Genomic DNA, 14,293 nt, shown 5'->3' on the forward strand with positions numbered 1-14,293 from the left:
ATAGAGCCCAGCACTGCTCTCCAGGTTGAGCATGGAGCCTGCTTAAAATTCCCTATCCCTCTCCCTCTGCCCTTCCCCTGCTGATATATCTCTCTCACTCTGTCTCTCTCTCTTTAAAAAAAAATGATGATTGTCTGAAGTTTATGATCAAGGAAGGAGATATCCACATGTATAACACATCATACACACATATATATACCATACATGTATACATGTTAACATGTGCCAAAACATGTCTAACACACTGTTCTTGGGCTGGGGCTTTGTCATAACGTTAAAGTGGATATGTAATGAGGGCATGATCCAGTTAAATTTTTCATCTTCTTTGCTAGGGAGTCTCTTGAGTGCCCTGTCTCTGGTCCAGGCTATCTGCCTGTCCAAGAGTAAACTGATTCATCCATAGTGACGATATGAGTCAAATATTTTGGCTTTGTTCTGAAGCCTTTCTTGGCTTGGACTCAAGAGAATGGACATGGTCTTCCAATTTCCCAGCCAGTTCTCTCAAATCTTCTCAAAAGCTATTATACAAAGAATGAACAATGGGAATTATCCAATAGGCCTTCCAAATGCAATACCCAGTAAAGCAAAATGGAATTATGCAAAACCACTGGTTGCTAAATTCTATCCTTGATCACCAGGAGATTAGTCAACAGTATGAATTCATCAATTTGAATTCAACCCAGGATAGAAAAACAATTCCAGAGTTACAAGTACTAATGAGATGCAACATTATACGAAGCAAGTAAAGTATAATGGAGGAAAAGGTGAAAAACACTATTGCCTCATGATGACATTTAAAGATATGAATGCAGGGTAAACATTAAAATTAAATCATTGCGGGGCACCTGGGTGGCTCAGTTGGTTGAAACTCTGACTCTTGATTTGGGCTCAGGGTATGATCCCAGGATAATGGGATTGAGCCCGTGTCAGGCTATGCCCTTAGAGCAGAGCCTGCTTAAGATTCTCTCTCTCTCTCTCTCTCTCTCTCTCTCTGTCAATCCCTCCCTCCCTCTCTCTCTGCCTCTCTCCCCTGCTCACGCTCTCTCTCTCTCAAATCAAAAATAAAAATAGGGGTGCCTGGGTGGCTCAGTTGTTGGGCATCCGACTTTGGCTCAGTTCATGATCTCACGGCTCGTGAGTTCGAGCCCTGCGTCGGACTCTGTGCTGACAGCACAAGAGCCTGGAGCCTGCTTCAGATTCTGTGTCTCCCTCTCTCTCTGCCCCATCCCCACTCGTGCTCTGTCTCTCCATCTCCAAAATAAATCAAGATTAAAAAATAAAATAAAATAAAAATAAATACAATGAAATCTTTGCATCTGATGAAGTCACTTCAACAATTTAAAAAGAATCATTAATAGGAGCTATATAAACCATTCACATTTTTCCTCAAATAATTTGAAAGTACAGGTTTTCTTGGTTCTCATCTGAGAAGCTGACCTGAGATTGCTGGAAAAGGATGCTTTTCTCTGGGTTTATGCCACAGGCGAGAAGAACAGCGGTCATGTCCAAGATGCTCTGCCGAAGGACAGCCGGGTCTTGGGGGACAGTGATGGAATGTAGGTCAACAATGCTGTACAGCACTGAGCCACGCTCCTCCTGCAATCTCACCCAGGTCTCAATGGCTCCCAGGTAATTGCCGAGGTGGGGGATTCCTGTAGGCTGAATGCCAGAGAACACTCGCTTTACCGCTTCTTTCTGGAACAGAGGAAGAGAGACATTTGCTTTCGAGGCAGAATCCATGGATCCTATGCCCGTGTTACCATAGCTATGACTCGTTCTATTTTTTACAACTGCAATCTGATGGTCGTCATCCTTATGCATTTATTTTGTGCCTGTGCAAAGCACTATGTTAGGTGTTGCTAAGGACAGAAAATGATATTTAAAATGTGGGTAGGGTTTTTTTTTTTTTTTTTTTTTGCACTCAAGAACATACAAAGGCACATAAGAAAAGGTCTGGATCCCCAGGAGATGCAAGCTAATTGGAGATAGAGGATATGTTTACGAAGAGATATGTAATGGTACAACATGGCAATATGATCGTAATCTGTTTGCAACCATAAATAGTGGGGTATGGGCAGGAGTTCTCAAGAGGAAAAGATGACTGTGGGTCTGGGGGTCAGTGAGAAAGACTTCAGACACAGAACCAAGTTTCATTGGAGATTAAAGGGATTTTAATGCGATTTCAAAGGTTTTTCATGTGATTTCATTCATTTTGTCGTTCAGGCAAGGAAGGCATACCGTTAGAGCTAAGAGCTAGTGCTATTTAATTAATTCGGTTTTCTTTAAAAATAACTGCTGATATTACAACTCAGTGTGCAGGATCTTGGGCCAGAAATGAGAAAACCTACACACTATTTCTAATGTTGCTTCTTGATAAAGTTATGTAACTTTTTTTGTGCTTCCATTTCCTTTTATTTTTGATAAAATCATACTTTTATTTCTTCAAAAGTAGTTTTTAATTCTATATATTATTTGAAATTATAAAAACATTTTTGTTAAGGGCATGTATTCTCACTGGTTTGCACTTTCTAATATTGAAGTTGTAATAGGAAAATGAGAAAGAAAAAAGTAAAAGAGGATGAAAAAAAGGCTATTTTTCTCTGGAATAATTTTGCATTCTGTAGTGAAACACGAAAAATGAATACATGTCAGTAAATGTGCTGTCATTAAAAGGTTCTGAAAAAAATAAAATGTGTCATTATCACTTTTAACAACAACAAAATATTAATAACAGCAGCCATAACTTGCTGGGCAACTATGTTATAGGCATTTATGCTCAGGGCTTTATATACATTAATGCATTTAATTCTTACAATACCCAACATGGCAGGCATTTTATTGCTTCCAATTTACGGAGGAGGTAACTGAGGCTCACAGATCTTTACAGATTGCCCACACAGCTACTAAGTGAAGTTGGGATATCAAGGCAAGTATCACTTACTTCTTTCCACTAGCTGCTATCCAGGGAGACTTCATCACATTCATTGTATTAATATTGCAACTTTTCTGTAGGCTTGCAAGTTTCCAAAAATTAAGTTACGGAGAAAAAAAAAAAAAACCACACCTTTGTGTTCTGTGTGCCAACATTCTCTAGGGTATATACCTAACTGCTGCGTCATAAGGTAGGCATTATGGCTCTTCAGGTGTACTACAGGGTATTAAAACTACTCCTAACTATGTAACATATTGCAATTTCTATCGTCAATTTCTGTCCCTCTCCATCCTCATTAACACTGCCAGTATTTTTTTTTTTTATATTTTTATTTTGAGCTTAAGGTGATGGCTATGAGGTGGAATCTCATTATGGTTTAATTGCATTTCTTTGGTTGTTAAGGAAATTGAGAACTCTTACGGTTATTGGCTATTTTCATTTCCTCTTCTGTGGAGAGCCTATTGAGGTCATTTTGCCTATTTTTCTCAGAATGGATGGTCTTTTACTGATTTAAGTATTTTTATATATTCTGGACACTAATATTTTATCAATTACATGTATAGCCAAAATGTTCTCTCATTGTGTAGCTATGTGTCTTCCTTATGTTATCTTTTGATGAAGAGATATTCTTCATTTTACCAAATATATGATTTTTGACTACAGATTTTTATGGCATATAAGAAATCTTTCAATACCTTGATGTCATAAAGGTATGAGTGTGTATACATATATAAAGCATATACATATGCATGTGTGAGTATGCTTTGAAGTTTCATCTTTTACAAACTCCATTTGGAGTTTTTTGCATATGGTGTGAGGTAGGCATCCAATTTCTTTTAACCCCCCCCCCCCCCCATGGATATATCAGACTGGTCCAGTACCTTTATGGAAAAGACTGTCTTTGACCATTACTCTGGAATGCCACTTCTGTCATAAATTAAGCACCTTTTTATGCTTGTGTCTATATCTGGTCTTTCCAGTCTGTCCCATTGGTCTATGTGTCTATCTCTGGTCAGCACTACAGTGCCTTTTTAGTAGGTCTTGGCACACAGTGGAGAGAGTCTTTTTACCTTCTTCTTCAAGAGTTATTTTACTCATCTTTGGCTTTTTATATTTCTCAATACATTTTAGAATCACCTTGTCCAGTTCCAAGAGAAAAAAAAACACACTGTTGGGGTTTGTGATTGAGATTGCATTGAGTCTATAGATTGCTTTGGGGAGAAGTGATGTTTTTATAATATTAGGTCCTCCAATCCATGAAACCATAATGTGTGAGGATCTAAGGTAAAACATGATGATTATACTTGATAATGCTGTATGGTATAACTGTAATTTGTTAAGAGAGTAGAACTTAAATATTCTCAACAAAACAAACAAATAAAAATAAACATCTGAGGTGATGGTAGGTTAATTCACCAGGCAGAGGAAGTCCTTTCACAAGGCATGTGCATATCAAATCACTGTGATGTTCACTTTAAATATCTTACACTTTCACTTATCAATTATACCTCAATACAGCTGAGATATTAAAAAAAAAGTGATATAAGAAAAAAGTCTATATACCTAACTAGTTTTTAAGAGCTAATCTGCTTTAGATATGTGAGGGCCAAGGCTATTTAAACTTTGCCCTTCTCTTTCCTCAAGAATTCTACATCCTACAAATACAGTCTGCTTTCCCTGTATGTCATTATTTTCCCATCTACTTCTGAGATAACAGCTCTACGACAGAATGCTACATTCTACTGATGTGTCATAGTTCTGTGGTCCAGAATTGCATTTGATCCAAGCACTCAGGAGACCTGAAAGATTTGTGGCTCCAAGGATATGAAAAATATCTTTTAAGTAACTGAGAACAAATATAATCTTACCACTTAAAACCATATGCACACACGCGCACACACACACACACACGCAGCCCTCAGATGACTGATATGAGTAATTCCCTATATCATAATTTAGAAACATTTTTGTCGAAACAGTTTGTGGTTGTGAACCGAGGCTGGGGGTGGGGGTGAGAGAGAGAGAGAGAGAGTGAGTGAGTTAACATGGAATAAACACATATCAGTGAGGCTTCTTCAGTACCTTGGGATCTTAACCAGCCCTGGGTTCCTGATATGGGAATAAGCAAAGGAGCTTTCAGTGAGGTAAAAAAAAAAAAAAAATGATTAATGGGCTTTAGGGACTGATTGATGAAGAGAGAAAGCAAAGCAGAAAAACAAGCTCTGAACTTAATAAATGGAAGAGGAAAAGAAATACCATCCAGAAATACTTGACTTAGGATAAAGAGGGGCTGTTTATGCTAATGTAAAGGGCTATGAAGAGTAGGAATATCAAGCTGAAAAAAAAAAAAAAAGACTATGAATATTTGCACATACATTCCTCCATGGTCAAACTCAGGAATCCTTCCCCCAGGAGAAATGGAGAAACTAATTCTTGAGAAAACTAAAAGAGAAAAGCACTAGAGGACAGACTGTGGGAAAAAAGAACTGTAACCAGCGGGGATGGGTCAGACAAGATCTAATGTATCTTCTCCATTCTCCAGTTTCTGTGATTCTATATGTCTACACAGAGGGAATGATGTTATCAAGAAATAAGAGCAACAAGAAAGGTTTTGTTCAATTTTCAAGGAGCTATTAAAAAAATACAGCCTCTAAATGAGAACTGGATTCCTGGTCTTAAAAATATACAGAGAGCATCCTGCTCTTGCGGGCGAGTTTATGTTCCCATCTGCTCCCCCTGCAAGAGTCAGCAGGCAGCCTGCCGGCATGGCAGGGGAGCTCTGCCGGGTACCATGAGATCACGGGGCTGGAATGTGGAGGCTGGGTGGCTGGAGGATGGGGGTTCTGTGTTCAAAAGCACTAGAGCTGGAAAAGAATGAAAATGAGAGGAGCGTGGGCTCCCCAGCGGACAGGAGGCAAGCCACAAAGAAAACAGCTTCAGGACTAGCCCACAGGCTCTCATGGGGAGTCTGGAGCATCGGGCTGCCATCCCATCGCAGTGTGCAGAGGATAAGCAAGGAGCTTTGTACAAAAGAGGGTTTCATTTTTATCTCAGGTGTTATTTCCTTAACAAATGCCACTTCCAATCAATATCTTCACTGGCTCATTTTGTAGCAGAATCGGTGTTACTGATGGGCAGCTTCAGCCCCGGGATTTGGTATCTTCCAGAGGAGAGGCTGGGTGTTCAAATCAAAGGAAGAACATACTTACCAATCTGACAGACGTAGCTAACACCACTCCTGTCTTAAGGTACTGAGCGTATCCAAAATTCATGGCCATCTTCGTGTTAATTACCGTACCCAAAAGCAATTGAAACATTGGAAGCTGCCAATTATTGCAAAAGAATAGTTTTTGCAATTAGCTAAAAAGAGCTTCTGTCTTTAATTCCAAGTGAATAAAACCCATGCAAAGGAGGCTGCCTACTAGCTTTGACTTGGGTATGGTGTTGGGAACCAAGGGCTTCTAGTAAGAATTTCAAGATTCTTATAACCAAGAACTGCTTGTAGCCAGCTATAATAGCAATCATTCATTCACCTCATCTGTTTTAGCTATAGTCAACACCAAAACCTTGGGGAACAACCACTGTGTCTAACCGGGTCTGTAAAGGGCATGTTATCACAGAGTATGATAAAAAAAGTCACCAACATTATTAACTAACTGGGTTAAAAGTCTCTTTCTGTAAGTCTATATGTGCTTCTAATTGTGTATAAAGAAAAATACATCTTAAGATTCTCAACTCCTTGGCTCTCTGTCAGTGTTTCTCAATTCTATCCTATACATCACCCTACTATTTCAATCTTCGGCTCCTTGAACATCTCAACATTTTTTTTTTTTTAAAGATCTCTACTAACAATTAGTGATTTAAGAGCTGAAACAGGAGACTCGGCACAGAAACACAGTATCTCAGCCGTGGCCGGGAAAAGCCAGGTGCTCCTCTGAAGCTTTCTTTGGCCATAGCTCACTGTTCGGCCACAGTCGGTTCTTCCAGAATGTCCAGAGAACCCAGGGTCTGGGGAGGAAATGCTGACTCAGCACCAAGAAAAATGGGTTCATTTCTGCTCAGAAGTGAAGCCAGATGCTCAGACCTGGGAATCAATATAGTAAATATTAATTCAGTGTAAGAGAAAGCATGTCTTACGTCACCCCCAAAGTTCCTTAACTCACCCCCGTGAGTTCCTTAACGGCATAGATGATAAACACTTCATGTGTATTGTTCGGCTATGAAAGAGTCTAAAAGGAATAAACTTGACTTTTAACAAGTCTCCTGCAGACTTACTTAAGCCTCTTCCGAATTTCAAGAGCTGCGCATCTCTTTTCCCTGTGTGCTCTGTGCAGTCCCCAGCCTGGGATGGAAGGCTTATGCGCATACATGTTCCTTCTTGTGATGAGCGTACTTCCTGGTACTCATGCATACCTTATGTCCTTGATGGAGTTGACATTAGTGGCCACACTTTCTAGGGAAGGACACTGTGGGGGGAAATCACTGGCAGGGAGGTCAGTCCCAGAGCTGAGCTCTGAGTTTGGTCCCTCCCTCGACACTGGGCTGTGACCCGTTTAGAACTTCTTCACCTCTGGGGTGGCCCGGCCTTCGAGCACCCTCAGCCACCAACACCTGCCTCCACACACAGGCTTCTCAGAAGGACAAAGTGTGTCACAGCCATGTTTACCAAAAGGCCATGGACACACTGGCAGACAGCTGGGACCAGAATCCAGAACCCCAGAGCCCAGCCGCAGACCACAGGACACTCTGCCTCAGGTTGGGACACTGACTGTGTTCTTTTCTTCTGTAGCGATTTCTTTTGTACTTCAACAGCTCTCTGGGCTTATATTCTTCAGGTCTTTCTTCTCTGTTTTGTTTCCTACATGTTAAACAGCAACGCAGCGAATGTCTCCCCATCAGAGACAGATGATAAAATACAAGGTCTGGGACTCCAGCTCCCAAGAAAGACTGCATTGTCACCTCAGGGCAGCTAAGTTATATTTCAATGCAAAGCTTATATGGGGTCATCTGGGTAGCTCAGTCGGTTGAACATCTGAGTCTTGGTTTCAGTTCAGGTCATGATCTCGTGGTTTGCAGGTTCAAGCCCTGCGTCAGGCTCTGTGCTGATGGTATGGATCCTGCTTGGGGTTCTCTCTCTTCCCCTCTCTCTGTCCCTCCCCCATGCTCTCACTCTCTCTCTCTCTCAAAATACATAAACTTTAAAAAATAGATTAAAACATAAAAATAAATGCAAAGGTTATATGTAGGTACAGAATAAACCAGTCTCTTTAATTTTCATAGCAAAGGTGATCAAAACTAAATTAACATACTATATGAAGATGACAAATAATTATAATGTAACATGGTATGTGGTGAGAAATACTTTTAACTCCTAATGATGACACCACTTGCTAAACCAAATCAGCAAGTGTCAAATTCTTGACATAAATGCCTCAATGACCACCGCACATTGTATTTTTATGTTGAATGGAACAGTTAACACAGGCAAGGGATCGAGAAGTCCTCAACTTTTAAAAGTGTAAAGAATAATCTGAGATGCTTACAAAAAAGTTAGTTTTTCCTCATAAGAAAATTCAAACATTGATCTTAAAGTATTAGATCATTCTGGGGACAAATGATTTTGTCATTACCTCTTGTGGCCAACTAAAGGCTTACCCTCCTAACCACTGTCACCGGTCACACATCGGCCTCAGTGCCTGCCTGATGTCCCGCCTTCAGCTGATGGTCTGAGAACCACAGTTGAGAGATTTGGCTATGCACACCAAAGTCCTCAAACTATTACTAAGCGTGTGAGAATTAGATTACAGTGGTTTTAAAACCTTTCTTAGTTACATACCCATTTTCAAGTGCAATATTCTCACTAGATATGCCCAACATGTAAAGCAGTCCAAAGGAAAGCTTGGTAGGTGGGTGGATAATGGGAGAGTTAGGGAGGGAGGCCCTCCCTGCTCTTTTACCCTCACCCCACCCAGCCTCTGAGGGGGTACCCAGAGCACAGGTCTGAAAACTGCTTGATTCAAGACATTTTCTAAGTATCAATATTTTGTTGGGAAAAAAAAAAAATGTCTTCCTGAGGGTAGTGGGACACATACAGAAGAAAGTTCTTTAAAAAGAAGGTCTGAGATAACAATGCAAACACCATATATGCTGTGTGTATAAATCTCCTTTCTTCTTCTGGGTTAAGGTCCAAACTTCGTGTGGCCAGTAATGGCCTTCCCAGGCATCCTCCATCATCTTATGTGAGGAGCTGACCTGGTTACTGCCGGTCCTGTAGAGCTCATTCCTGTCCGCATTCAGACTGTTCCATTGTCCTGTATGCCCTAATCCCCTTCTCTGCTGGGCAACTCCCTTGGGTCTTCAAGGTCTAACAGTCTCTCCCTGATTCTAAACCTCTTAAACATGTCTTCTTCTCTCCCGCACGTGCGCGCACACACACACACACACACACACACACACACATAGTCACCCATCCTCCCTTCCCCTCTTCCTCTCTCTTTCTCCTCCCCTACCCAGTCTCTCCCCCACACCCACCATACCCCTCTCCCTGCCCCCAGGGCAGAACAGATCCCTCCTTCATTAGTTCATTATTGCACATATCACACTGGCAACTTGGTAAATATTTTCTTATTTGCTTAGAAAATATTTTCCCTCTAGAATATGAGCTCCTCTAGGGCAGAAGTTGTCTTTTTCATCTTTATATTCCCAGTACAGGGCAGTGCCAGGTACATTGTGAGCACCTAATAAATGTTAGTGGAATGAATGACAAATCTTCCCCCACCCCACTTTGGCTCCAAAATGTAAAGGGCAAAATAACTATAAACAAAATGAATCAAATGTTCCAGTTATATGTAGTTCCTAAACAAGTTACGTTCTACGAGTTTGTTTGAAAATTGGTTTTCTGAAACTCAGAAACTCAGTTCTTTAAATGGTGGTTAAGTTCCTGGAAGGCAGTCCATTGAAGCCTCATTGAGCCCACAATATTCTTGATGAATGGTTTTAACATCACCGTTTCAGCTGTACCTACACACCATTCATAAAATTGTTTCTGTGGGAAAGTGAAATCCAAGTTCCATACTGGGACACCAAAACCCTCAGCGGTGCCTCTGATTCTGATGTATAAAAGGTTTAAGAGGGTGATCTGGAATGAGGAGGAAGTTGCACTCAACTACCCTATAAGGAGTAGACTTTTAAAATTCGATTGTGTGCTCACTGGAGGCGGTGTGGTAGGTGTGGTATTCTCAAGTATCCCTTTCCTAAGGTGGATATTGACAGCACAGGCGGCCCTGGGGACAGGTGCCCTGGCCAGCCCCTGCCGGCAAAGAAAAGAGCAGAGGGAAGGTGGAAGGAAGGCACTGGAGCAGATGTTCTCACAACGTGTCCCCAGTACCGGCAGCATCGCCATAACAGGGAACTTGTTATAAATGCAAACTCCTGGGTCCCAACCCAGACCTACCAACTCAGAAATTCTAAGACTGGGCTTATCCCAGAAGAAATAAGAGTTACGTGATCTGTGCTTCAACAAGCTTTCCAAGTAGTTCTGGGGCATGCTCCAGTTTGAGAGGGGTTTGGGGCACCAACATCAATTCTGAAAATTCACTTCAACCACTTAAACTGAAGTACAGATGAAAATGCTGTGAACGAAAAAAAGATACCTTCTAAGTCAACAGTTCTCAATCCTGCTGCACAGTCATCACCTGGGAGCTTTAAAAAATACTGATGCCTGGGTCCCATCCTCAAAGATTCTGATTTAATCAGCTTGGGATTTGGCATGAGCGCTGGGAGTTTTAAAAGCTCCCCAGGTGATTCTAATGTGTGGCCAAGATTGAAAAAAACACTGTTCAAAGCCAACTACTACATAATTATTCTCCAAAGCTGCCAACCTGCTAGGAAATACATACACACACACACACACACACACACACACACAGACTGTAAAAATGTGAAAAGTATGTTCATTTGCTTATAATGTACATTTCAAGTCAACAAAACTCTTGAGACAGTTATTTCTTAATTCATGGTCAGAAGCCATTTGGGCATCAGGCAGTACAGATATCACATTTGGCAGCAGGGAAGACCAACAGATTATGAAGGTATGGTTACAGTCTCTACATTGGTGAGAAAAGACACCTGTAACAACAAGTAAGCACATCATCGTTGATGCCTAGGTAGACTTACTTGGCAATGTCCAGTTCCATAAATCCTTATGGCTCAGGGATTCAGGAAGCACATGTAGCCTGGGCTTTACCAAGAAAATAATCGCACAAGAAGGTTTGACACCAGAATTGTAATGGAGAGAAAACAAAATGATCTCTATATAGAGTGCTCTTTTCTACCCATTTTCCTGCCTGGAAAAGTCTAAGTCCTTCTGATGCCTATGAGAGTCTGCATTCAATAGTTAAGCAGTTGTTGGTAGGTCTTAGGGTTACTTGGTTGACCAAAAACCTCAGCAAACAACAGGTGGTGTTGGCTATGTAAAAGCAGAGATGCTGGAAATTCTTATACACAGTGTAGTGAAATAACTCCATGACTAACCCAAGTGTTCTGAACCTTTGAGAGAGACACAGTGTGAATTTGTTACATGGTATCATGTTATAAATGGACAAAAAACTTCTAGTTATTTTCCTGGCATATAGTCCCTTCCAAAAAAGAATCTCTTTGACTGTCCTGATCACTATCAAGAGAAAGAAGTCTCATTTTCCGGCCACCCAGGACTGCCTTTCTCATCATGCAACCTGTAGACTCACACAATTCCTGGGGAATTTCAAATACACCTGCTTCAGTTCAGATCCTTGTGTCAGCCTATATTGCTATCTTGACTTTAGTGTAAATGAGAAAAATGACAAAGTCAAGCAGTAAAATAGGACTATGATAACTTGTTTGGTTATTAACCATGGTAACAAGCAGGCTCACATTAGGTTGCCTGGGTTGAAGCCCTGGCCCCTATGACTTATATGGTTTTGAGCATCTATTAAATGGGTGGTTGGGGAGGGGAGGACTGTGATATGTTTATTAGTGTAAAGTGCTTAGTGCCTGGCATGTAGTAAGCTCTAAGTTGTCTGACCATTTACGGAGGTCAAAATTTTAAGCGTTTACATATTTTGATCCAACCATTCAATGAATAGAAATCTGTCCTAAAGAAATATTTATATAAGAACGTAAGGATACCTGGCATTCTCTACATTATTTCACAGCGAGAGGGCCACAAGTAACGACATGTCCATCAGTAGGAGAAATATTAAATAACATTAAATTTTATTTTTATGAGATGGAATCCTGTGGAAGAGATAAGAAGAACTTAAGTAGAATTAAGAAGAATTTAAGAGTCATGCAGAGTGGGTAAAGGGTCCAACTCTGGAGCCAGACACTGAGTTCAACACCAGCTCTGCCGTGCACTAGATGTGTTTCCTTGTGCAAGTCACGCAACCTCCCCATCTGTAAACTGGGAACACTAACAGCAGCCCCCTCAAGACCCAAGAACAATGCTTAGCCCACCAGGGTTTGTTACATAGATGAATTCTGACAAGGAAGAAGAACACACTTTAACAACAATGGTTGTTACCCCAAGTGATGGTAATGACCTCCTTTTTGTTACGTTTGTATGGTTTAACTTTTTTTTTTTTTTAAGGGCAAGAACATCTTCTGTAGCCATTTTTTTTTAAATTTTAAATAAGTTTATTTATTTATTTTTGAGAGAGAGAGAGCCAGAGCAAGCAGGGAAGGGGCAGAGAGAGGGATAGAATTCCAAGCAGGCTCCGTGTTGTCAGCACAGAGCACGGCATGGGGGTCAATCCCACGAACCATGAGATCATGGCCTGAGCTGAAATCAGGAGTTGAACGCTTAACCAACTGAGCCACCCAGGAGCCCTAGTACAGCTAAATTTTTAAAATAGTTTTTCTGCATACAGCCTGATTATATTAATTGATGTAATTACAAGAGTCTAGAGCTAACAGGAATGTCACTTGTTACCATTTTTGCTTTATATAATGGGTAATAAAGTTAAATGAATTATTAAGCTCACATATGAAATTATCTCTAAGATAGAGCTGGAATGGAAACAATGCAGTCTAACAGAAAGGGCATGAGTTTGGGGGAATCAGACAGTGCCAAATTCAAATTCCTTCTGCACTCCTATCACTTGCACAAATTACTTAACCTCTCTGAACCTCAGTTTTATTATTTGAACAATGAAGTTAACTATAGTAATTAACAGCTACCATTGGAGTGCTTACAATGTGCAAAGTACACGAGCTATGAATGCGTTACCTCATTTAATCCTCACAAAAAGCCCTATGAGGTAGGTAGTATTATCATCTCGGTTTTACAGATGAAGAAACTGAGGCACAGAGGGGTTCAGAGAATAACACGTAGCTAGTGAGTAGTGGACTTGAACCTGGCTAGACCAACCAGCTGTATATACTTACAGGGAGACTATGAAAATACAGCAAGGCACCAAGAAATTATTTGCTTTTACTCCTCTGATCCAGTAAATGATGCTACCTGCTAGAATGCATGACCTAAAATCTGCTTGAATGTAAGGCTTTAATGAGCTTCTAAGGGGGTGTGTGATTCTGTTTCCTGCACTGTTCACAAAATGAATATAATTGCCCTACGGACTTCTTGCTTTCATTCAGAAGTGGTGGCCCGTACCAGGGCAGGTGACAGGGACAGTGGTTCTTATTCATCTGGGCAGCAGCTTCAATGCTAATTCTAAACACAGGTGGTGAGAGAGACAGCCAACAGGAAGGGGGAAGGAATCACTGCTGACATGTGCAACTGGGAAGATTGATGGTTTCCCTCCCTCTTTTTCCCCAATGCGCCGGCCTGGGGGCAGAGACGCAGGAGCCGCTGTGCGGGGGACAGTAAAATACACAGCGCGATGTCTACCTTGCTGCAGCGCTGATTAATGAGACTGAAATGACACAGAAAACAGGCGGTGCGTCGGAAAGAGAAGTCACAGGCCTTTCTTTCTTTAATGACTTCAACAAAAGCGGTTCCCATAAACCGCCGGGTTTGAACTGGAATACCCTGTGGTTAGAGCAAGGCGGGGGAACATTTGCTGGAATGCTGGAGCACAGGGTGGGAGTTGAGGGGAGTTTGTGATGAAGGCAATTCACCCACGATAGGGCGGGTGCACATTCATCACCAATGCCTCTCCTCTTCCTGTTTGGCCGAACAATGTCACAAAATTCCAGGTAAGAGAGTCATTTACCTTCCTGACTTGATGTAGAGAGGATACACTATCACAAAGAATCTCACCCTATTAAAAGCACTTTCTTTTTAGGGACTAGGAGACAGTATCACGGATTCTCCCCTATGTTTTACTACAGCTGCATAATGTATATATTAAAACAGTATTTTCT

General features: G+C 41.1%; 1 protein-coding gene across 6 annotated transcripts in view; it reads right to left on the bottom strand.

The window, feature by feature from the left end:
- Positions 1-14,293, bottom strand: part of WARS2 (tryptophanyl tRNA synthetase 2, mitochondrial) — a 97,766-nt gene that overhangs the window by 46,021 nt on the left and 37,452 nt on the right. For 4 of the 6 annotated variants that reach the window (XM_045478831.1, XM_045478830.1, XM_045478827.1 and 1 more), the window contains exon 2: positions 1,438-1,695. The exons of 1 other annotated variant lie outside the window; for it this stretch is intronic. In XM_045478831.1, coding sequence (XP_045334787.1) covers positions 1,438-1,695 — 258 coding nt within the window. The remainder of the gene's footprint in view (positions 1-1,437; positions 1,696-14,293) is intronic. One more of the 6 variants, XM_045478829.1, reaches the window with a different exon arrangement.

This window comes from Leopardus geoffroyi, chromosome C1 (genome assembly GCF_018350155.1).
Source record: "Leopardus geoffroyi isolate Oge1 chromosome C1, O.geoffroyi_Oge1_pat1.0, whole genome shotgun sequence".
Lineage (NCBI taxonomy): Eukaryota > Metazoa > Chordata > Mammalia > Carnivora > Felidae > Leopardus > Leopardus geoffroyi.